General features: G+C 43.7%; 1 protein-coding gene across 2 annotated transcripts in view; it reads right to left on the bottom strand.

Annotated features, from left to right (window-relative positions):
* Positions 1-25,270, bottom strand: part of LOC105029772 (segment polarity protein dishevelled homolog DVL-3) — a 54,502-nt gene that overhangs the window by 17,650 nt on the left and 11,582 nt on the right. For both annotated transcript variants that reach the window (XM_010903289.3, XM_020050876.2), the window contains exons 2-8: positions 19,686-19,755; positions 12,989-13,116; positions 7,936-8,078; positions 7,208-7,352; positions 6,307-6,400; positions 5,950-6,019; positions 5,273-5,412 (exon numbers count right to left, since the gene is read on the bottom strand). In XM_010903289.3, the coding sequence (XP_010901591.2) occupies positions 5,273-5,412; positions 5,950-6,019; positions 6,307-6,400; positions 7,208-7,352; positions 7,936-8,078; positions 12,989-13,116; positions 19,686-19,755 (790 nt within the window). The remainder of the gene's footprint in view (positions 1-5,272; positions 5,413-5,949; positions 6,020-6,306; positions 6,401-7,207; positions 7,353-7,935; positions 8,079-12,988; positions 13,117-19,685; positions 19,756-25,270) is intronic.

The following is a 25,270-nucleotide window of genomic DNA, read 5'->3' as shown; positions in this document are numbered from 1 at the left end:
TTTTCTCATTTTGTCTCTCATAGTTGAAGTGTACGTATGATGAAAATTACAGGCCTCTCATCTTTTTAAGTGGGAGAACTTGCACAATTGGTGGCTGACTAAATACTTTTTTGCCCCATTGTAGGTGGTACGTGTCAAAGTATCATCCAGATGAATGTCTGGACCCAAGGTTTCCCAGCAGAACATTGCCCAAAGCATCACACTGCCTCCGCCGGCATGCCTTCTTCCCATTGTGCATCCTGGTGCCGTGTAAGCTACGCTCACGCACCAGGCCATCCATGTGATGTACAAACCCGATTCCAAAAAAGTTGGGACACTGTACAAATTGTGAGTAAAAAAGGAATGGAATAATTTACAAATCTCATGAACTTATATTTAATTCACAATAGAATATAGATAACATATCGAATGTTGAAAGTGAGACATTTTGTAATGTCATGCCAAATATTGGCTCATTTTGGATTTCATCAGAGCTACACATTCCAAAAAAGTTGGGACAGGTACCAATAAAAGGCCGGAAAAGTTAAATGGACAGATAAGGAACAGCTGGAGGACCAATTCGCAACTTATTATGTCAATTGGCAACATGATTGGGTATAAAAAGAGCCTCTCAGAGTGGCAGTGTCTCTCAGAAGTCAAGATGGGCAGAGGATCACCAATTCCCCCAATGCAGCAGCGAAAAATAGTGGAGCAATATCAGAAAGGAGTTTATCAGAGAAAGACTGCAAAGAGTTTGAAGTTATTATCATCTACAGTGCATAATATCATCCAAAGATTCAGAGAATCTGGAACAATCTCTGTGCGTAAGGGTCAAGGCTGGAAAACCATACTGGATGCCCGTGATCTTCGGGCCCTCAGACGGAACTGCATCACATACAGGAATGATACTGTAATGGAAATCACAACATGGGCTCAGGAATACTTCCAGAAAACATTGTCAGTGCACACAATCCACCGCGCCATTTGCCGTTGCCGGCTAAAACTCTATAGGTCAAAAAAGAAGCCATATCTAAACAGGATCCAGAAGCGCAGGCTTTTCTCTGGGCCAAGGATAATTTAAAATGGACTGTGGCAAAGTGGAAAAGTGTTCTGTGGTCAGACAAATCAAAACATTTTGGAAAACTGGGACGCCATGTCATCCGGACTAAAGAGGACAAGGACAACCCAAGTTGTTATCAGAGCTCAGTTCAGAAGCCTGCATCTCTGATGGTATGGGGTTGCATGAGTGCATGTGGCATGGGCAGCCTACACATCTGGAAAGGCACCATCAATGCTGACAGTTATATCCAAGTTCTAGAACAACATATGCTCCTATCCAGACGTCGTCTCTTTCAGGGAAGACGTTGCATTTTCCAACATGACAATGCCAGACCACATACAGCATCAATTACAATGTCATGGCTGCATAGAAGAAGGATCCGGGGACTGAAATGGCCAGCCTGCAGTCCAGATCTTTCATCCATAGAAAACATTTGGCGCATCATAAAGAAGAAGGTGCGACAAAGAATACCTAAGTAATACCTAAGCAACTAGAAGCCTGTATTAGTCAATAATGGGACAACATTTCTATTCATAAACTTGAGGAACTTGTCTCCTCAGTCCCCAGACATTTGCAGTCTGTTATAAAAAGAAGAGGGGATGCCACACAGTGGTAAACATGGCCTTGTCCCAACTTTTCTGAGATGTGTTGATGCCATGACATTTTAAATCAACTTATTTTTCCCTTAAAGTGATACATTTTCTCAGTTTAAACATTTGATATGTCATCTATGTTGTATTCTGAATAAAATATATAAATTTGAAACTTGCACATCATTGCATTCTGTTTTTATTCACAATTGTACAGTGTCCCAACTTTTTTGGAATCGGGTTTGTTAAAGAAAATGTGATTCATCAGACTAGGCCACCTTCTTCTATTGTTCCGTGGTCCAGTTCTGATGTTCACAGTTCTGATGTGCTTTCGGCAGTGACAGGAGTCAGCATGAGCACTCTTACTGGTCTGTGGCTACGCAGCCCCATATGCAACAAACTGCGATGCATTGTGTGTTCTGACACCTTTCTATCAGTAGCAGCATTAACTTTTTTGAGCAAAAACTACAGCCCACAAGGGCTGTAGTTTTGGAGATGCTCTGACCCAGTCGTCTAGGCACCACAATTTGGCCCTTGTCCAAGTCGCTCAGATCTATACGCTTTCCCATTTGTCCTACTTCTAACACATCAACTTTGAGGACAGAATTTTCACTTGCTGCCTAATATGGCACCGACAGGAACCATGATAACATGATTATCAGTGTTATTCACTTCACCTGTCAGTGGTCATAATGTTATGGCTGATTAGTGTATATACACTGCATAACAAAATCAGGGGACCACATAAATCTGATTCACAATCGCTTATGATTCCTAACTGGACAGATTGATACCCCTGAAGTTTTATTGACTTGGTGTTATACTGTGATAATTGTGAGCCGTTATTTATTTTGAGCTGTGTGTGTGTGTGTGTGTGTGTGTGTGTATGTATACACTCACCTAAAGGATTATTAGGAACACCTGTTCAATTTCTCATTAATGCAATTATCAAATCAACCAATCACATGGCAGTTGCTTCAATGCATTTAGGGGTGTGGTCCTGGTCAAGACAATCTCCTGAACTCAAACTGAATGTCAGAATGGGAAAGAAAGGTGATTTAAGCAATTTTGAGCGTGGCATGGTTGTTGGTGCCAGACGGGCCAGTCTGAGGATTTCACAATCTGCTCAGTTACTCTGATTTTCACGCACAACCATTTCTAGGGTTTACAAAGAATGGTGTGAAAAGGGAAAAACATCCAGTATGCGGCAGTCTTGTGGGCGAAAATGCCTTGTTGATGCTAGAGGTCAGAGGAGAATGGGCCGACTGATTCAAGTTGATAGAAGGGCAACTTTGACTGAAATAACCACTCGTTACAACCGAGGTATGCAGCAAAGCATTTGTGAAGCCACAAAACGCACAACCTTGAGGCGGATGGGCTACAACAGCAGAAGACCCCACCGGGTACCACTCATCTCCACTACAAATAGGAAAAAGAGGCTACAATTTGTACGAGCTCACCAAAATTGGACAGTTGAAGACTGGATGAGTCTCGAATTCTGTTGAGACATTCAGATGGTAGAGTCAGAATTTGGCGTAAACAGAATGAGAACATGGATCCATCATGCCTTGTTACCACTGTGCAGGCTGGTGGTGGTGGTGTAATGGTGTGGGGGATGTTTTCTTGGCACACTTTAGGCCCCTTAGTGCCAATTGGGCATCGTTTAAATGCCACGGCCTACCTGAGCATTGTTTCTGGCCATGTCCATCCCTTTATGACCACCATGTACCCATCCTCTGATGGCTACTTCCAGCAGGATAATGCACCATGTCACAAAGCTCAAATCATTTCAAATTGGATTCTTGAACATGACAATGAGTTCACTGAACTAAAATCGCCCCCACAGTCACCAGATCTCAACCCAATAGAGCATCTTTGGGATGTGGTAGAACGGGAGCTTCGTGCCCTGGATGTGCATCCCACAAATCTCCATCAACTGCAAGATGCTATCCTATCAGTATGGGCCAACATTTCTAAAGAATGCTTTCAGCACCTTGTTGAATCAATGCCACGTAGAATTAAGGCAGTTCTGAAGGCGAAAGGGGGTCAAACACAGTATTAGTATGGTGTTCCTAATAATCATTTAGGTGAGTGTATATATATATATACAGGTGCTGGTCATAAAATTAGAATATCATCAAAAAGTAGATTTATTTCAGTAATTCCATTCAAAAAGTGAATCTTGTATTTTATATTAATTAATTACACAGAGATATATTTCAAATGTTTATTTATTTTAATTGTGATGATTATAACTGACAACTAATGAAAATCCCAAATTCAGTATCTCGGAAAATTTGAATATTACTTAAGACCAATACAAAACAAATATTTTTTGAAATGCTGGCCAACTGAAAGTATGAACATGAAACGTATGAGCATGTACAGCACTCAATACTTAGTTGTGGCTCCTTTTGCCTGAATTACTGCAGCAATGCAGTGGCATGGAGTCGATCAGTCTGTGGCACTGCTCAGGTGTTATGAGAGCCCAGGTTGCTCTGATAGTGACCTTCAGCTCTTCTGCATTGTTGGGTCTGGCATAATCGCATCTTCCTCTTCACAATACCCCATAGATTTTCTATAGGGTTAAGGTCAGGCAAGTTTGCTGGCCAATTAAGAACAGGGATACCATGGTCCTTAAACCAGGTACTGGTAGCTTTGGCACTGTGTGCAGGGGCCAAGTCCTGTTGGAAAATGAAATCTGCATCTCCATAAAGTTGGTCAGCAGCAGAAAGTATGAAGTGCTCTAAAACTTCCTGGTAGATGGCTGCGTTCACCTTGGACCTCAGAAAACACAGCATGTCTTGCATACGTCTGTGCGTGGTGGTTCTTGAAGCACTGACTCCAGCTGCAGTCCACTCTTTGTGAATCTCCCCCACATTTTTGAATGGGTTTTGTTTCACAATCCTTTCCAGGGTGCAGTTATCCCTATTGCTTGTACACTTTTTTCTACCACATCTTTTCCTTCCCTTTGCCTCTATATTAATGTGCTTGGACACAGAGCTCTGTGAACAGCCAGCCTCTTTAGCTATGACCTTTTGTGTCTTGCTCTCCTTGTGCAAGGTGTCAATGGTTGTCTTTTGGACAGCTGTCAAGTCAGCAGTCTTCGCCATGATTGTGTTGCCTACAGAACTAGAATAAGAGACCATTTAAAGGCCTTTGCAGGTGTTTTGAGTTAATTAGCTGATTAGAGTGTGGCACCAGGTGTCTTCAATACTGAATCTTTTCACAATATTCTAATTTTCTGAAATTCAGAATTTGGGGTTTTGTTATAATCATCAAAATTAAAAGAAATAAACACTTGAAATAGATCAGTCTGTGTGGAATGAATGTATACATTATTTAAGTTTCACTTTTTGAATGGAATTACTGAAATAAATCAACTTTTTGATGATATTCAAATTTTATGTGAATACGTGCCGGAAAAGTCGCCTTTCCAAAAAAGTCAAAAAGGAAGGTTTTGAGTGAGGAACAGAAGGGTTAAAAATCAGAGGCCACTGCAAACTGAACGCTTCTGTTACTCACTCAAAAGGAAAGAAAAAGGTGCAGTGGTCTCTTAATTATTAAGAGAAAGGGCCCCATGAATCATACACACATCATCATCATTATGTGTAGTTAACTACAATCACACAAACACACACACCTGTAGTAGCATGTCTCCAGGCTCGATACGTCCATCTGCTGCCACCGCCCCTCCTTTCATGATGGAGCCAATGTAGATTCCTCCATCACCTTTCTCGTTACTCTGACCCACAATACTGATGCCCAGGAAGTTATACTTCTCTGTGTGGAGGGATGGATGGAGGGGTGGAGGAGTAATGATGATTGAAAAAAGAAATAAACAAAAAAAAGATACTTTCCCTGCAAATGTAAAACCATTGGCTAGACCAGGGATGGGCAACGGTTGGCCCACACCCCCCGATTCAATTTCAGTTTCAGTCAGAAAACGTTCCAGTGAGAGTTAGAGTAGTGTAATACACAATGCAAAACTCAACATTTGGTTGTGTTTTTAGTTGTAGGCTTTTACTGGTAAATCTTTCTAGCTTTAGTGACAAGCTTACTGTGTTGATTTGTTTCCAAAGCATGACAGAATATTCAATTAAAATGTCAAAATGTTCCTCGCCACCCACTGGCAAAACAAGTAGAAGCATACAAGTAATTCAAGCACTACTACATTCTTTCTCTGTCCAAATCCAAAATGCATAAAATTGCAACAAAATATTTAAAATGTTATTATTTTCTCTTCTCTGGTCAATTATTATAACTTACAGATCATAATTAGACTGTGAACATTTGTTATACAGTAGGTACTGTACTCACCCATGTTTAACGTGACTGTGATGATGTTCAGGGACATGGTGGAATCTGTGACACTGCTGAATGAGGACGACTGGACAGAAAGAAGAAATGAATGGCACAGATAACAGTAGAGACATACATATAACAGTAAAGACATGCACAAGGATAACTAAACACTAGGGGTGGATTTCGCATTCACTGATTAAGCCTAGTCTAGGACAAAAAAATCAAGGTCAATGGAGAACGACTAGACTAGTTTTAATTTGTGTCTGCAAAATCGCCCCTAAAATCAAACTGACATCTATGTGTATGTCATTATGTGTACAGTGTATGCTGTGTGCCTTTGTGTTTCTGTGTGTGTGTGTTCGTGAAGCTTACCCTCTCCATCCGAGGTGCTTTGTGTTTCCGCCGGCGCCGCCGATGTCGTCTCATGAGCCTTGACGACGTGCTCTGCTCCGTGGAGCCACTGAACCTGCGGGTGATGACATCACAGTCGTGACACAACTGGGTCCGGTCTTGACCTGGGTGCGAGGCTCATTGTGCCGACACACAATGCATACACAGCCACCATTGGTTCAAAAGCCACATGTGACTTCTACCGCTCAGGCCAATCTGAGATGTGACCATTGAGGTCAAAGAGAAAATCTACGGGTCTTTTGTTGGGGGTTTCTGGAGCATGTGATTTCTGGGAGCTTTAATAAGAGGGGATATAGCTAGCTACCATGCTGAGTGTGTACTGTACATCAAGTGGATGTTGCATGGTCGTCAGGTGCTTTATCTAATGATATCTAAAGTATTTTTCTTTGTCCTATTAAGTGTATCTGTAGATCTGTAAATCTGTATGTGCTTGAGTTCCCTTCTCATCTACATTGCTTCAACTCACAAGGGCCGCAAAAAACGTCAGCAATAAGCAACCTCGAGGTCGCTCGTATTCAATGCTGGACCTCAGAGACTGATATCTTGTTTTTATTTTATTTTTCCCTTCTAATGGGTGACCGATAATGACCTGGGGCACTGGGTAGGTGCAGTTCATTATGAGACCAGAACGTGTGGGATATGTTTTGAATACTGCTGCTTTAGGTGACATTTTTGTGTTAAAGGGATGCTACTCAAAAAGCAAACAGTACATGATTTTTCCATATGCCATGGCTGTGGTTGTTTACCCAAGTTTCATTACCCAAGTTTTCAGAAATTTAATCCCTTAACTAACCTAATTAAATCCCTATTTTATGTTAATGCAATGCTAGGCTGTGTGTAATTGTGCGTGTGTGGCGTTCACCTGCTGGTTGCGTCGTCATCTTCCGAGTCAAAGAAGCTTGTCGACTCCAGCTCAGAACTCATCAACGTGGACGAGCTCTCATACCCCGCTAGCTCCGGACGCCGCGGCTCCCGCTCTGGTCGAGAATGACCATTCAACCTGCCACCTGAGGAGGGCGCCATTAAAGCACGCAAGAGATATCTACATGGTTGTGTTCACCAAACGGACAGAGGACCAAAACATGTGTTTTTCATTTGTTTTGCCACAGTCTTTCCTAATGAATATGAATCCATGAACCTAATCATGATGGGTTAGCGTTAGATGATATCATTCAGTATGTCAAGAGATGGCTACCCTAGTCCTAGAGAGCTTCAGGGACATCATGCTTTTGATTTAAACAACTTGGAAGACCAGATGTTTTGATTTCGGCAACCACTGAACACAATCACACTAACAAGCTTATTCCACCGCACAGAACCACCCCAGGACCTCAAGTCTTGCTCAGACAAAATAATTATCTCCGTAGAGCAATGGCGTGTAGTCGTTTCTTTTTTCATGTCAGATGTCCTTGCTGCTTTTATAGGTAGCTAACAGTGAAATTAGAAAACAAAGGCAACTTCTTCCTCTCTGAACATGGCGGCGCCAAACTAGGATGCACGGATGGATACTGGATATGATACACGCACGCAAGAGATGGGCAGGAGTGGGATAGGGTTAGGCATGAAAGTAGACAGACGGGTGTGTCTTACCATGGTCTACAACTTCTTTCTCTTTCCTTCTCGGCCTCTCTTTCTCCCTCTCCCGGACCTTCTCCCTCTCTCTTCGTAGCAACAACACAGACTCAGTCTCCGTGTCATTGACCAGGTTCTCCTGACTGCCTACAGCATTGGCACTGAAAAAAAGGTTAAACAAGTATGAGAGGAAGAGACTGAAAAGACAATCATTCTAAGAAATGCAACAATTAAATGTATAATCATGACAGCCACTCTCAAACAGAAAACATACATCTGTATTGTGACCTTTGGTGGCTTTCCGTTTTACTTGGGTATAAACAACAAGTTAATGAGACAAATCTTTATTAATCAGACACTGGGTAGAGAGAAATTATTCAAAAGCGAGATACCACTAGCAAAATGAGAATGACACTGGAAAACACATCTGGCAGAGGATGCCTGAGGTCATTTCCCCCAAATAACAGTGAGAAAAATATTGTAAAAAGGAAAACCCAGGGGCCACATCTGGAAAGTTACAGAACTTGTGTGACAGTGAGGTGACGGACAGCTCCGTCATCTCCCGGTTTCCCATGGTTCATGAACTCACCCCGGACTCCTTCATTTTTCTTGTCTCCAATTGTCACTCACACCAGGTCCCAATTTAGTCATCAGTATGTGTTTAAATGTTTCTCCTCTGCTCCCCTCATTTGTCATCGTTCCATCTCTCCGTTTGTTTTCAAGTACATGGTGAGTGTTTCATTCAGTTTGTTTAAGTGCTCGGTGTTTGTGTTCTATTAAATATACAACATCGACTGCCACTCTGGCTGCGCCTGGTTCCTCTTCTCCGCCACTACACCAACCATGACAACTTGGTTTCATTTTAGCGTCGCCAAGTCCACAAAACAACAATAATATGACAGCTCAGTGCCAAACGCCTATTTGTAAGAGTGGCTACATTTAAAAGCCTGTTCGATGAACAGAGTTGGCACTTGGATGTGAACCTGGTGCTTTGGTGTGATACTGTACACCGCATGCACAATTATTAGGCAAGTGAGTATTCTGATTGTATAATTTCTATGCAAATTTTCCAACTCCAAACCATAGAAACTTGAATGCTCATTGGATTGAATCATTACAGGTGATATGTATTGATGTAATGAGGGAGGGTGTGGCAACAGTGAATTACACCTTATATCAAGGTATGCATAATTAATAGGCAGCTTCATGACCTCCGGTAAAATGGGCCAAAAAAGTGATTTAACTGACACTGAACCTACCTGGAGTGTCCAGAAGTACAAGGTGTCAAATGCTCAGAGGTCAAGAAGGCTGAAAGAAGACCACCATTGAATATGATTCACATGTTGAAGTGTATAGATTGGGCAAAGAAATTCCTGAAGACTGATTTTTCAAAGGTTTTATGGACAGATGAAATGAGTGACTCTTAAAAAAATGGGCCTGTGGCCATCACAAATGGACACAGGGCATCACTTCGAGTCAGGTGCCAGCAAGGTGGAGGAGGGGTACTGGTATGGGCTGCTAGCATTAAGGATGAGGTAGTTGGACCTTTTCGGGTTAAAGATGGACTGAAACTCAACTCTCATTCCTATTACCAGTTTCTGGAAGATACTTTCTTCAAGCAGTGATACAGGAAGAAGTCCTCAGCATTCAAGAAGGCCATGTTCTTTATGCAGGACGATGCTCCATCACATGCATCCAAGTACTCCACTGCTTGGCTAGCAAGCAAGGGCCTCAAAGATGCCTGAATAATGACCTGGCCTGGTTCCTTAACTGACTTAAATCCTATTGAGAACTTGTGGACCCTCCTCAAACGTGAAATTTACAGTCAGCGAAGACAATACACCTCTTTGAACAACATTTGGAATGCTGTGGTTGCTGCTTCAGCAAAAGTTGATTGTGAACAGATCAGGAAACTGACAGACTTCATGGATGGAAGGCTCATGGCAGTTATAGAAAAAAAGGGTGGCTATATCGGTCACTGAATATTTTTGAAAAGCCAGAAATGTTATTTAACTTTCATTTTCTGTTATTTGTTGCACTTACTATAAAAATGAGAATAAACTGGTGAGTGGAATAAATTATTTTTGTAATTTAGTTGCCTAATAATTCTGCACACTAATTGTTGCCAAATAATTGTGCACACATGTATTCCCCTGAGAAAGAATTTTTTTTAAGTTTCCTTTGTTAAACATTCAGCTTTGAGGTTCAATTATATTTTGGATTGACTTAGAGCATTGTGTTTGTTCAACATAAAAATAAATCTTGAGGAATATGATTTGTCTAATTGTGCACGCAGTGTAAATCTAAAAGTTATTTAGGTATACACACCATCAGTGGGTTTGGCATTGAAAGTGTGTGTGTGTATGGGGACAATAATCTCATACCTAGTGTAAAATATTGTGATATGCTGTTGGGCTGTTTGGCTTCTATGTTCCCAGGGCTGTTCTAAGTGAAAACAGCATTTTTTTTTTTATTGTAAGAATGTTTTCTCTGACAGCAGGAATCCAAGAGAAGACAGTTGAGGTGGAGACAGGTGTTGAACTCAGGTCTCCAGTGGGGAGCCACATGTGCGTCGTGCGCGGTGTCACTGCTGAACCACGGCTTTACGCGTCACTTACTAAGTGTCACTGCAAATGAAAAAAGCTGCACCATGCTCGCAATGTGTCCATATACTGTACTCCTCCCAAAACTCTGCTTGTCTCCCTTCATCTAGATAGTTGCATATACTGTACTATATAGATGGAATGTTTAAATCAACTGTAAAAACAGTCAATGCAATGTATATCCATTTCATGTATTCTTTCCCATGTATGTTTACCAATACCAGCACTTTTTTTTTTACACCAAGTTACATTTCTGGTATTTGTAAGTGTATATAACAAATTAAAAAAAATCTGGTTCCCCATACTGGAAAATTACAATATAGGTCATAACCAGTGTTGTTTCATAGTATTTCTTTGCCCCATGATAATAAAAGATGCCAATAATGTTTGCTAGTGACTTGGTCTTGCTGTAAACTACTGATTGACACTCCAACGATGTAGCTAAGGGTCTTTGTTGTGGACCCCTGCCGTGAGGAGTCCAGTGATGATATCCGAATGTCAGTGTGTTTTAATGTCAGCCGCGCCGGAGCACGCTGGGAGATGGCTACAAAGAGAAACAAGTGTGTATTATTCATGAGGAGGAGTACATGTGAATGTGCATGTGAGCTCTGCAGTGGGCCAAGATGAAGTAACAAAACCTGACCAGTAGAGGGAGTCGAGGGCTCTGTGTACAGTATACACCAATCAGCCATAACATTATGACCACGGACAAGTGAAGTGAATAACACTGATAATCTCATTATCATGGTTCCTGTCAGTGGGTGGGATACATTAAGCAGCAAGTGAACATTCCATCCTCAAAGTTGATGTGTTAGAAGCAAGAAAATTGGGCAAACATAAGGATCTGAGCGACTTTGACTAGGGCCAAATTGTGATGCTAGACGGCTGGGTCAGAGCATTTCCAAAACTACAGCCCTTGTGGGGTGTTCCAAGTCTGCAGTGGTCCAAGGAAGGAAAAGCGTTGAACTGGCGACAGGGTCATGGGTGGCCAAGGCTCACTGATGAACGTGGGGTTCCGTTTGGTTTGATCCAACAGACAAGCTACTGAAGCTCAAATTGCTGGAAAGGTTAATGCTGGTAATGATAGAAAGGTGCCAGAACACACAGTGCATTGCAGTTTGTTGCGTATAGGGTGCCCATCAGTCAGGATGCCCATGCTGACCCCTGTCATTGCTGAAAGTGCCTGCAATGGGCACGTGAGAATCAGAATTAGACCACGGAGCAATGGAAGGTGACCTGGTCTGATGAATCACATATTCTTTTACATCACATGGATGGAAATAATTCCTGCATGACACACACGCACACACTGCTGTGTGTGTCGCTTACCTGGAGAACACATGGCACCAGGATGCACTATGGGAAGAAGGCAAGCTGGCGGAGGCAGTGTGGGCAATGTTCTGCTGGGAAACCTTGGGTCCTGCCATTCATGTGGATGTTATATTGACACGTACCACCTACCTAAGCATTGTTGCAGACCATGTGCACCCTTTCATGGCAACGGTATTCCCTGATAGCATGGCCTCTTTCAGCAAGATAATGCACTCAGCCACAAAGCAAAAATGGTTCAGGAATGGTTTGAGGAACACAACAACACATTCAAGGTGTTGACTTCCAATCAAGCATCTGTGGGATGTGCTGGACAAGCAGGTCCGATCCATGGAGGCCCCACCTCGCAACATACAGGACTTAAAGGATCTGCTGTTAATGTCTTGGTGCCAGATACCACAGCACACCTTCAGAGGTCTGGTGGAGTCCGGGCCTCGAGGGGTCGGGGCTGTTTTGGCAGCAAAAGGGGGGACCTACACAGTATCAGGCAGGTGGTCATTATGTTATGGCTGATCGGTGCAAGCACGCAGGCACATGTGAGCGAAAGATTTGCATGCAGCAAATGTTAAGAAACAAGATTATTGGGATAAAAACTAGCTCACCGAATCACAGCAGAGTTTTCACTGATTTAATATTGACATTGAACACAGGGGTTCAGAGCCAGACGGACAGAAAAACCAATGGTATGGATGGAATACATTTGTTCATTCACAATTCTTTGTCTCTGTCACACACACACAAACTAAGTACTAAATAGTGCCATATGTATCCAGCTACGCTAAGGCCACACCACACTGAAGAGAACATTCCAAAAGATCAATAGTAACTTAGTACAGCAACATGGCTCCGCATTGACGGGCATGTCTGAATAACACTGCTGAGGGGTTTTGTGAGGTTTACAGTAAATCGAACATGGTCAGTAGCTAGCAGTGTGTGTGTGTGTGTGAGGAAAAAAGAAGAGCACCATTTTGAAAGAATGAATAAGCTGGTAGGAGGACAAGGGTCTTTACATTTGTACTGAAAATAGAGGAAGATGATGTTTGTTTTTCACCCAAAATCAAGTGTGTTAGCTCTGGGTGGGAAATAATTCCTGCATGACACACACACACGCACACGCACACTGCTGTGCAAATACTGACTGAAAAGAGGGAGGTCTTGAGTCTCCAATACCGCCGGTTCTCTCCAGAGGGGGTGTCAGCTCTGCCTGGCTGTCAGCGCACACAGATCCCCCATCAGAACCCCCAAGAGAACCATCTGCTGACACCAACTAGGAGGCAGAGAGGGAGAGAGACAAGGGAAAAAGAGAGGGAGATCGCTGTTATTATTATTTCTTGTGTTCACTTTGACAACTGAACTGCTTTAACCTTTCCTGATATTGTATTGAGTGAGTGTAAGTGATTGTGTGAGTGTCAGTGACAGAGAGAATGAGACAGGTATGTGTGTGGGGTGGGAGTAGCTGAACTGAACTTGTGTGATCCAGAGGCCATGACTGGAAGATGATAGGGGGATTTGCTAGAAACAACACTGATTCACCAACGGGCACTATTTTGAACTACTTTAAATTTGAAGAAGTTTATGTTATGTACAACCGTGGTCCTTCAGAGTTTTGCTGTAGTTTAACAGTTTCATTTTTATTTATTGAATACAACCATCAACCTTTCACTTGCTTTGTTGCACATCTTAGCCTGTCCACCTGAGATGACCTATGCAATTTGATTGGTCCAAACAACCTTGCAGATATTTATGTTTTTGCTGAAAGAACAGTAGGCCAAATTCTAACCCCTGCTGAAAAAAATACATGTGCTGCTAAGAGCAATGTCCCTGCATAGGCAGCGCGTTCAATACTGCTGGCTAGCGTCCTATTTTTGTCATCATCCTACTAACTTTGTTTTCGATTCCCTGGTTGGGCGCTCCAGTGGAAATGTGCTAATTGAGGAAGTGGGTATAATATAAGACACATTGAAACAGATGCAGAACCTTAGTAGCAAATCACTTATCACTTTGATCATTAGTTTGTCCACGTACCTATGGGTCAGGATTTTAAATGTGCTCATTGACATTACAGACACCTCACTGACACACACTTCTTTACTCTTTTGGAATGTCCCCCATGCCTATCTGTTTCTTTTTGTGATTCAATTTATTAAGACCAGGATATTTCGGGCATGTTGTGGAGCATCCTGTGATTCCAGTTAGTTAATGCAATAAACTGGGGAAGTAGCCCTGTTTTCAAGTAGCCCTGTTTTCATCATTCTGTGCTCTGGTCTTCCTCCAAAATCTTACCAACATGATGCAGAAATACATCAGCGAAGTGTTATAGTATTCCTATAGTATTTTTTTCTCTAAAGCACACCTTAAAAACACAAGACTGTTTAAAAAAGAGTGAATGGAGTGATATTATCTTCCATTTGTTCCATCCCAGCTTTTACTGAGCCTGTTCTCCCCAATTAAGGTGCCTCAGGGTGCCTGCGATTTTATACTAGAGTGCACAAGTCATTCTGAAGGTTAGGAAAGTCATTTCTACGTCTTCATTGTTCCCTCGGTTTACCTTTCACAGGAGAGAAGAGACGGGAAAGGATGGGAGAAAGGGAGACTTGAGCAAGATGAGAACTGGAGGGGAATGTGTGTGGGTACTTCTTCCGTATGGTCACATGGGGGAGCTCTTGGGGTCCAACCTCACAGCTGAAAGGGTACAACTGAGAACAGAGAGTTCTATCCAGCTCAGTGGTCAAGACCAGAGCTCAACCAAACCGCAGCATCGGAGCGCTTGAGTTCACTCCAATGTCCAGCTCAGCTTTGGTGCTGATCTTGCATCAGTTTTTTTTGCCTTTTCTCCAGTAATGGTTACGGCTTGGATTGAGGGAGGGGGAAACTGATCCTAGATCAGTATCAATGGGGAAACGACCCAGAGCAGTTTGGGGTTCAGAACAGAGGGAGAGAATCAGTAGACCAGGCCAAATATTAATTAAAAGGGACATGAGGGCAGAGGGTAAGGATTTAAATAAAGACAAGTGGGAGAAAGATAGAGAGAGGAGGAAAAACTTATCAAGATATGAAAAAAGGGGGAAAGAGAGAGGGATAAATAGAGATAGAGGGATAATAGGAGATACAGAGAAACTTCAGAGAGACAGGGAGGGAACCAGTTCCACTAAAGTATCAAACAGATGCCTCAAGACCAGAACATCCAACCAGAATAAACGAAATCGCAATGCTGTCAAAACAAAACCATTGGGAAACACATTCGCAGGCATAAAGCAAAATGAAATGCCATCTGGCACTACACTGAAACTGGCATAACAAACTATTTGACCATGGTTACTGATCAAAACCATAAAAAAACATGGACAAAGTACAGACTCTGTGAGCACAGCCGTGCATTTGAGAAGGCTAGACAAGAAAACGTGTAAAAGGTACACTTTAGCATTGTATACATTAGTTTGCCATTCCAATAAAGCACATTTAACTGAGAGGGTCTGAGAGATAGAGATTTAAGAAACAATTAAAGCTTCCCCCCTTTCTCTCTTTTTCCACACCCTTTTTTCTCTCTATTTCCAAAACAAGACCGTGTTGCTGCGCGTGACTACGAATGGATTTGGACAAAGATGAGTGCCTGTGTTGGACAGAGAAATAAGCTTGGGACACGAAAAAAAAAGTGTGTATGTGTGTATGCACAAGGGCATGTAACAGAATTTACAATGAGCAGTAAGCTCTCTCCAGTTAGTTTGAAAGTTGACCATCTAAGACATACCTTTTCTGTAGCTCAACTAGTAAGAAAGTTGTTAGGGAGGTAGTAACGTTGCAAATCAGAAGGCTGCTGTTTTAAGGCCCATCAGGAGGAGTTGGACGGTCACTGGATAGCATGAGAATATATAAAATCTGTTCCATCTCACCTCTCAACATGTTAGGACGGCAGGCAGCCAAAAGGTTGCTGGATTGAAGCCCATAGTCAGAAAGGTGAAAAATATGTTAAACTGTTACTGAACAAAAGCAGTTAATCCTAATTGCCCTTTGTACATGCATCTTGGCAGCTCCCCAAACATCTCCAGTTTGGAAGGGTTAAAAGCAGCCAAATCTTGGCTGGACCCCTTGTACAAACTGACAAATATCCTCTTTCTCTAAAACCAAAATGATTGACAAAAACCAATTAACTACACACTAAAGTCAACAAGTGAATTCACTTTAAAATCTGATGTTTTAATTTACTTCAGAATCAAACATTTTTTAGAGGGTTAAGTCAGGGCAATTCCGATGTCTGAAACAGCTGCAAATTGAAGGATGCCTTTGCGCATATTGCCCTGATGCAGGGTGAGACAAAGAAGAAATCAAGCATGACATTTTCAGAACTAGTGGGAGTCCACTGAAATCTTTGGGTTCTCAGGTCTCAACATCAACTGTTAGACACCACCATATCTACAAGTGCTTTGGAAGGGTTGCACCAAAGAGGAACTTACTGAGCCAGTCCATAATGTGGGGCAGGAAATTTGCCAAACATTACTGGAACTATAATTTTATTGGGTGCTTTAGTCAAATAAGGGTGACCAGAAATCTTAATTGTTGGCCATGCACACTATCAGCACGTTTAGCTACAAAAGGAGACTGCATAAAAGGAAAAGCACCTGATACCCAAAGTAAAAAATGTTGATAGATCATTGTGCTTTGGGGATGTTTTGCTACTTGTGTTCCAAGTGCTCTTATTAAGATTGATGACCTAATAAATTCCACTAAGTACCAGGATATTTTAGGCTAAAACCTGGTTTACTGTCACAAGATTGAGAGTTGGCTGTGTATGGACCTTTCAACAAGACAGTGACTCCAACCATACATCAAAATCAACACAGATGGTTGCAATCTCACAATCTCAACCTTCAGAGTAGAATCCAATTGAAAACCTGTGTCCTGAATTGAAGAGGTCACCGAAGACTATCAAGGATCTTGAGATGTGCTGCATGGAGCAGTGGTCCAAGATCCCTCCAGAAGTGTACACCAAACCGACACCAAACGATCTTTACACCAGACTTTATAGGAAGTGGTTCAATGCTGTTATCCACTCCTGGGGAGGCTTCACAAAACATTGATTGTAGAAGCACCCATTCTTTTGACCTATTTTTCTGCAGAAAGAAATCGTACTACACAGTAAAATGTGTTGTGTTTGAACAGTGATTGTGTTGTTATAAAAGTAAATAGCTCCCCCTTATGTTTGCACCCAAATTAAGAGTAATTGTTTCTTTATTGCCTTCACTTTTGCTCAATTTCAGGAAGGGTGTCAATGCTTCTTTTGTAGTTGACAGTATGCATTGAAAGTGTTAACTTTCTAGGGATAGGGGTTAAGGGTTATGGAAAAGCTTTAAACCGTTGAAAATGCTACCCCTGTCCACAATACCCTAAAATGCTGCAAGTTTACTTGCATGGTATTAGTGTTCACTGTTGCCCTTGCAGTCGCAAGGACAGACATATATTTTAATGGCAATCTTGTTGTAGATGCATAGGCATTATCATTCATAGTGGCCAAAACACAAGCACACAGACATAGACAGACACACACAGCTTCCAAGTTAGCAAACCATCTGAACACAAAACAGATCCGACCAGAACCCAATTAAACAAGTCTGTTAGCTGTTGCTGAGCTGGTAAACAGTCACACACATGCAACGCAGACATACACACGCACACTCGCCCAAACACACACTCTGCTCTTCCCAATCCAAAAATACTAAATATTATTCCTGCACATTCCTATCCACAATTATAATGACTGTGGTGAGTTAAACCATCATTTAACTTTGAGTTACAGAAACATTAACGCTTGCTGCATTGAAGATGTTTTCGAGGACACCATATTTATGCTTTATGAAGAGAAGTAAATGATATCTAGCACTCAGGTGACACTACAGTGAAGTGAATGCCTCTTTTTGTCCTACTGATGGTGAGGGCCAACCACATTCAAAGGTCAGAGGTCAGGTACATGTTGTTTACAGAAACAAAGTGAGAGAGAGAGATACACAGGCAAACAGAAAGTGACACAGTTAGAAAGACAAAAGCAAAAATAGATAGAAACAGAATGAAACGATATTCATTCATCTATGACTATAGAGAGAGAGAGCGAAAGAGAGAAGGTAGCAGAAACACTGTATGACTGTTGATATGAAATGGTGATGGGTGAATATGGGGAGAAACACTGTATGACTGTTGAAATGACATGAACATGGGTGAATATGGTGAGAAACACTGTATGACTGTTGAAATGACATGAACATGGGTGAATATGGTGAGAAACACTGTATGACTGTTGAAATGAGATGAACATGGGTGAATATGGTAAGAAACACTGTATGACTGTTGAAATGACATGAACATGGGTGAATATGGTGAGAAACACTGTATGACTGTTGAAATGAGATGGTGATGGGTGAATATGGTGAGTAACACTGAGGACAGTTGAAATGAGATGAACATGGGTGAATATGGTGAGAAACACTGAGGACAGTTGAAATGAAAAGAACATGGGTGAATATGGTGAGAAACACTGTATGACTGTTGAAATGACATGAACATGGGTGAATATGGTGAGAAACACTGAGGACAGTTGAAATGAGATGGTGATGGGTGAATATGGGGAGAAACACTGTATGACTGTTGAAATGACATGAACATGGGTGAATATGGTGAGAAACACTGTATGACTGTTGAAATGAGATGAACATGGGTGAATATGGGGAGAAACACTGTATTACTGTTGAAATGACATGAACATGGGTGAATATGGTGAGAAACACTGTATGACTGTTGAAATGAGATGAACATGGGTGAATATGGTAAGAAACACTGTATGACTGTTGAAATGAGATGAACATGGGTGAATATGGTGAGAAACACTGTATGACTGTTGAAATGACATGAACATGGGTGAATATGGTGAGAAACACTGTATGACTGTTGAAATGAGATGAACATGGGTGAATATGGTGAGAAACACTGTATGACTGTTGAAATGACATGAACATGGGTGAATATGGTGAGAAACACTGTATGACTGTTGAAATGACATGAACATGGGTGAATATGGTGAGAAACACTGTATGACTGTTGAAATGAGATGAACATGGGTGAATATGGTAAGAAACACTGTATGACTGTTGAAATGACATGAACATGGGTGAATATGGTGAGAAACACTGTATGACTGTTGAAATGAGATGGTGATGGGTGAATATGGTGAGTAACACTGAGGACAGTTGAAATGAGATGAACATGGGTGAATATGGTGAGAAACACTGAGGACAGTTGAAATGAGATGAACATGGGTGAATATGGTGAGAAACACTGTATGACTGTTGAAATGACATGAACATGGGTGAATATGGTGAGAAACACTGAGGACAGTTGAAATGAGATGGTGATGGGTGAATATGGGGAGAAACACTGTATGACTGTTGAAATGACATGAACATGGGTGAATATGGTAAGAAACACTGTATGACTGTTGAAATGAGATGAACATGGGTGAATATGGGGAGAAACACTGTATTACTGTTGAAATGACATGAACATGGGTGAATATGGTGAGAAACACTGTATGACTGTTGAAATGAGATGAACATGGGTGAATATGGTAAGAAACACTGTATGACTGTTGAAATGAGATGAACATGGGTGAATATGGTGAGAAACACTGTATGACTGTTGAAATGAGATGGGGATGGGTGAATATGGTGAGAAACACTGAGGACAGTTGAAATGAGATGGTGATGGGGGAATATGGTGAGAAACACTGTATGACTGTTGAAATGAGATGGTGATGGGTGAATATGGTGAGAAACACAGAGGACAGTTGCTTACCCATGACACAACCCGACCATTGAAACAGGGCAGTTTGGCGTTGTCGTCGGAGATCTCTTCTTTCACCACCCTAGCGGGAGAGAGGATGCAGTCAAACCCACAGGGTTACAAACATCACAACATTCAAAGCAATCGTCTGCAAGAGGAGTACATCAGAGTTGGCCACAATGAAAAATTTAAACATTGAAGGCATTTTGTAACACTTTTTTAACCAGCTATGAACAACTAAGAACACATTCTCCCTAACAGCAACAACCTGGAAGCAGTTGCATTAGGAGCAGCATTTAATTTATGCACATGGTGCAAAACCACTGAGACACAGACTCTTATAGTAAGAACAGCTTCATTTCATTTTGATTTTAAACAAACAACAAACTGCTGTTCATAAACTGTGGTTTAGTTGGAAGAGCATGGCACAAACATTACCAGAGCTGTGATTTCGATTTCCCCCATGAGACCAGTACAGGGGGAAAAAAGTCAGAATATGCACAGTACAAAGGTTTAGACACACCTACTGATTCAACGGTATTTAATTTTATTATATTCCACATTGCAGAATAACAGTAAAGACATCAAAAATAATATTTCCTATGTAATATTCTGTATTTATACAGAAATACATAGAAAACATTTTCACTCAGGTATACAAGGTAAATAAATCAGAGGGATGACAACAGCCAGGCAGAGTGCAGCCACAGAGTTTTGTGTTTTCACAACCCGGCTCCCTGGGAACCATAAGACCACGGCCTTAGCCCTTAGGAGTGGCCGATCAGGCTGGCGTGATCAAATCACATGACCGGTTTAAGTAATGTTAAAAACTAATTAATGTTAATGTCTGTCAAAAGTGCTGTCTTGAAACTCCATCCATCCATCCATCCATCCATCTTCTTCCGCTTATCCGGGGCCGGGTCGCGGCGGCAGCAGTCTAAGCAGGGATGCCCAGACCTCCCTCTCCCCAGACACTTCCTCTAGCTCTTCCGGGGGGACACCGAGGCGTTCCCAGGCCAGCCGGGAGACATAGTCCCTCCAGCGTGTCCTAGGTCTTCCCCGGGGTCTCTTCCCGGTGGGACGGGACCGGAACACCTTCCCAGGAAGGCGTTCCGGAGGCATCCGAAACAGATGCCCAAGCCACCTCAGCTGACCCCTCTCGATGTGGAGGAGCAGCGGCTCTACTCTGAGCTCCTCCCGGGTGACCGAGCTTCTCACCCTATCTCTAAGTGATCGCCCAGCCACCCTGCGGAGAAAGCTCATTTCGGCCGCCTGTATCCGGGATCTTGTCCTTTCGGTCATGACCCAAAGCTCATGACCATAGGTGAGAGTAGGAACGTAGATTGACTGGTAAATCGAGAGCTTCGCCTTGCGGCTCAGCTCTTTCTTCACCACGACAGACCAATACATCGACTGCATTACTGCAGAAGCTGCACCGATCCGTCTGTCAATCTCCCGTTCCATCCTTCCCTCACTCGTGAACAAGACGCCTAGATACTTAAACTCCTCCACTTGAGGCAGGCACTCTCCACCAACCTGAAGTGGGCAAGCCACCCTTTTCCGACTGAGGACCATGGCCTCGGATTTGGAGGTGCTGATTCTCATCCCCACCGCTTCACACTCGGCTGCAAACCGTCCCAGGGCATGCTGAAGGTCCTGGTTAGAAGGGGCCAACACGACAACATCATCCGCAAAGAGCAGAGATGAAATTGTGTGGTCCCCAAACCTGACACCCTCCGGCCCCTGGCTGCGCCTAGAAATTCTGTCCATAAAAATTACGAACAGAACCGGCGACAAAGGGCAGCCCTGCCGGAGTCCAACATGCACTGGGAACAAGTCTGACTTACTGCCGGCAATGCGGACCAAGCTCCTGCTTCGGTCGTACAGGGACCTGACAGCCCTTAGCAAAGGACCCAGGACCCCATATTCCCGAAGCACCCTCCACAAGATGCCGCGAGGGACACAGTCGAATGCCTTCTCCAAATCCACAAAACACATGTGGATTGGTTGGGCAAACTCCCATGAACCCTCCAACACCCCGTAGAGGGTATAGAGCTGGTCCAGTGTTCCACGGCCCGGACGAAAACCACACTGTTCCTCCTGAATCCGAGGTTCTACTATCGGCCGTATTCTCCTCTCCAGAACCCTGGCATAGACTTTCCCGGGGAGGCTGAGAAGTGTGATCCCCCTATAGTTGGAACACACCCTCCGGTCCCCCTTCTTAAAAAGAGGGACCACCACCCCGGTCTGCCATCACAGAGGCACTGTCCCCGACCACCACGCGATGTTGCACAGGCGTGTCAACCAAGACAGCCCCACAACATCCAGAGACTTGAGGTACTCAGGGCGGATCTCATCCACCCCCGGTGCCTTGCCACCGAGGAGTTTCTCGACCACCTCTGTGACTTCAGCCCGGGTGATGGACGAGTCCACCTCTGAGCCCTCATCCTCTGCTTCCTCAATGGAAGACGTGACGGCGGGATTGAGGAGATCCTCGAAGTACTCCTTCCACCGCCCGACGACATCCTCAGTTGAGGTCAACAGCTGCCCACCTCTACTGTAAACAGCGTTGGTAGGGCACTGTTTCCCTCTCCTGAGGCGCCGGATGGTTTGCCAGAATCTCTTCGAGGCCAGCCGATAGTCCTTCTCCATGGACTCACCGAACTCCTCCCAGGCCCGAGTTTTTGCCGCCGCAACCACCCGGGCTGCAGCCCGCTTGGCCTGCCGGTACCCGTCAGCTGCCTCAGGAGTCCCACAAGCCAACCAGGCCTGATAGGACTCCTTCTTCAGCTTGACGGCATCCCTTACTTCCGGTGTCCACCACTGGGTTCGGGGATTGCCGCCTCGACAGGCACCGGAGACCTTACGGCCACAGCTCCGAGAGGCCGCTTCGACAATGGCGGTGGAGAACATGGTCCACTCTGACTCAATATCTCCAGCCTCCCTCGGGATCCAGTCGAAGCTCTGCCGGAGGTGGGAGTTAAAGATCTCTCTGACAGGAGACTCGGCCAGACGTTCCCAGCAGACCCTTACAGTACGCTTGGGCCTGCCGAGTCTGTCCAGCTTCCTCCCCCGCCATCGGATCCAACTCACCACCAGGTGGTGATCAGTTGACAGCTCCGCCCCTCTCTTCACCCGAGTGTCCAAGACATACGGCCACAGGTCAGATGAGACGACAACAAAGTCGATCATCGACCTGCGGCCTAGGGTGTCCTGGTGCCACGTGCACTGATGGACACCCTTATGCATGAACATGGTGTTCGTTATGGACAAACTGTGACTAGCACAGAAGTCCAATAACTGAACACCACTCGGGTTCAGATCAGGGGGGCCGTTCCTCCCAATCACACCCCTCCAGGTGTCACTGTCGTTGCCCACGTGGGCGTTGAAGTCCCCCAGTAGAACGATAGAGTCCCCAGTCGGAGCACTTTCCAGCACCCCTCCCAGAGACTCCAAGAAGGTCGGGTACTCTGCACTGCCGTTCGGCCCGTAGGCACAAACAACAGTGAGAGACCTATCCCCGACCCGTAGGCGCAGGGAAACGACCCTCTCGTTCACCGGGGTAAACTCCAACACATGGCGGCAGAGCTGGGGAGCTATAAGCAAACCCACACCAGCCCGCCGCCTCTCACCATGGGCAACTCCAGAGTGGTGAAGAGTCCATCCTCTCTCAAGGAGTGTGGTTCCAGAGCCCAAGCCATGCGTAGAGGTGATCCCGACTACCTCTAATCGGAACCTCTCAACCTCACGCACGATCTCAGGCTCCTTCCCCGCCAGCGAGGTGACATTCCACGTCCCTAGAGCTAGTTTCCGTGTCCAGAGATCGGGTTGTCTAGGCCCCTGCCTTCGACTGCCGCCCGATCCACTTCGCACCGGCCCCTTATGGTCCCTCCCGTGGGTGGTGAGCCCACGGGAAGGCGGCCCCACGTCGCCCGTTCGGGCTGAGCCCGGCCGGGCCCCATGGGGAAAGGCCCGGCCACCAGGAGCTCGCTTACGAGCCCCAACCCCGGGCCTGGCTCCAGGGTGGGGCCCCGGCTGCGCCGTACCGGGCGACGTCACGGAACTCAAAGTCTTTATCATCATTAAGGGGGTTTTGAACCGCTCTTAGTCTGACCCGTCGCCTAAGACCTGTTTGCCTTGGGAGACCCTACCAGGGGCATATAGCCCCAGACAACATAGCTCCTAGGGTCACTCGGGTACTCGGGTCTTGAAACTCCATTTTAGTTTTAGTTTTATGTTGATAGACCAAGTAAAAATGGAGATAGGATCATTTGATATTAAAATTGTATTTATGCATACGTAAAAGTATGCAAGATGGGATGGGACAGTCTTTGTATTTATTTTAATATCTTCGTAATTTTTGAATCATTTTTCACATTGGATTTTGTGTTTTTTGTGTGTTTTGGGTCCAGTTGATACCACTTGATGCCAGATTTGTGTTTAAGATTGATTTTCTATAGCATAAATGGTTAAAAATGGCAAGAGCAAGTTAATCATCACAAAAGTGAATAGAAAATTGTATTTTCAGATTATGTTAATGGTATTTAAATTAAATTGTATTCACAACAATTGATTTAGTCTAAATAGACTCTTAGTCACAACAATAACTGCTCATGCCTTTGGCCCTTTTCTCTTCTCAGCGGCCTTCTGAAAATGGTGATAACCCCAAGTGAACCCTATTACCGTAGAAACCGTCAATAGGAAAACAAAAAAAGACCCAGACAACCAGACAGACCGACAGAATAGCCAGACAGGTAAACAGCTACAGTCAGACAGCAGCAGGAAGACATCCGTTTTTATGCTTGATTAAAAATCTCTGCCGCTTTGAACTAAAAACCTTTGCACAAACAATTACCCAAACACGTTTTATACATGAGTAGATATTCATGATCAGACACACACATCCAGTGTGGGATGATCTAGTGCAGCAGGTTTCAACTCCTATGTTTTTTTGTTCTACCTCAAGTGCACCCACCTGGTGTCCCTGGTCTAAGTCCCTGATTAGATTGATTAGAGGGTTGCAATAGAAACCGGAAGGATACTGGCTTTGGGGTCCAGAGATGAGTTTGAGAGGTCTAGTGTGTGTTTGTGGTTGTGGACATCCCCTGAGAGGTTGATTTAGGCTCTTTATATCGGACTGTCTCTCTGCCATTTTTTGCTATAATTGGTGCATGATTCATATCATGATGTATACAGTCATTGTGTAAGTGTTATCTTTCGTTTGAAATATATTTTATTCAACTCATGAGCAGTATAGGAATCTTTGCAAATAATTTACCTGGTGCGTCTGTGCATTGCACCCGAGCAAAACATGCTTTGAATATTGATTTCCCAAAATCAGTCCCATTACAAGGGAAGAGTGATGTGTTCCCTCCCTGTGTGTGTGTGTACGTATTTCTGTGCACACTATTGCAAGGATCAAAGTATAGTGAAGTGACCTTGAAATGTGAAGAAGTTCTCACATAGGATAAGGCAATTCTTTATGCACTGGCTTAAGTTTAGGGGAAGTGTCTGAATTAGCATTAGTTTTCAGGAAAAACTGGATTTTGAAAAGGAAAGATTGTGTGTATATGTATGCGCCAGCCCAAACGTATGAA

The sequence above is a fragment of the Esox lucius genome, chromosome 1 (genome assembly GCF_011004845.1).
Source record: "Esox lucius isolate fEsoLuc1 chromosome 1, fEsoLuc1.pri, whole genome shotgun sequence".
NCBI lineage: Eukaryota > Metazoa > Chordata > Actinopteri > Esociformes > Esocidae > Esox > Esox lucius.
The sequence above is the reverse complement of the archived record's forward strand: the minus strand, read 5'-3'. Positions and strand labels throughout refer to the sequence as shown.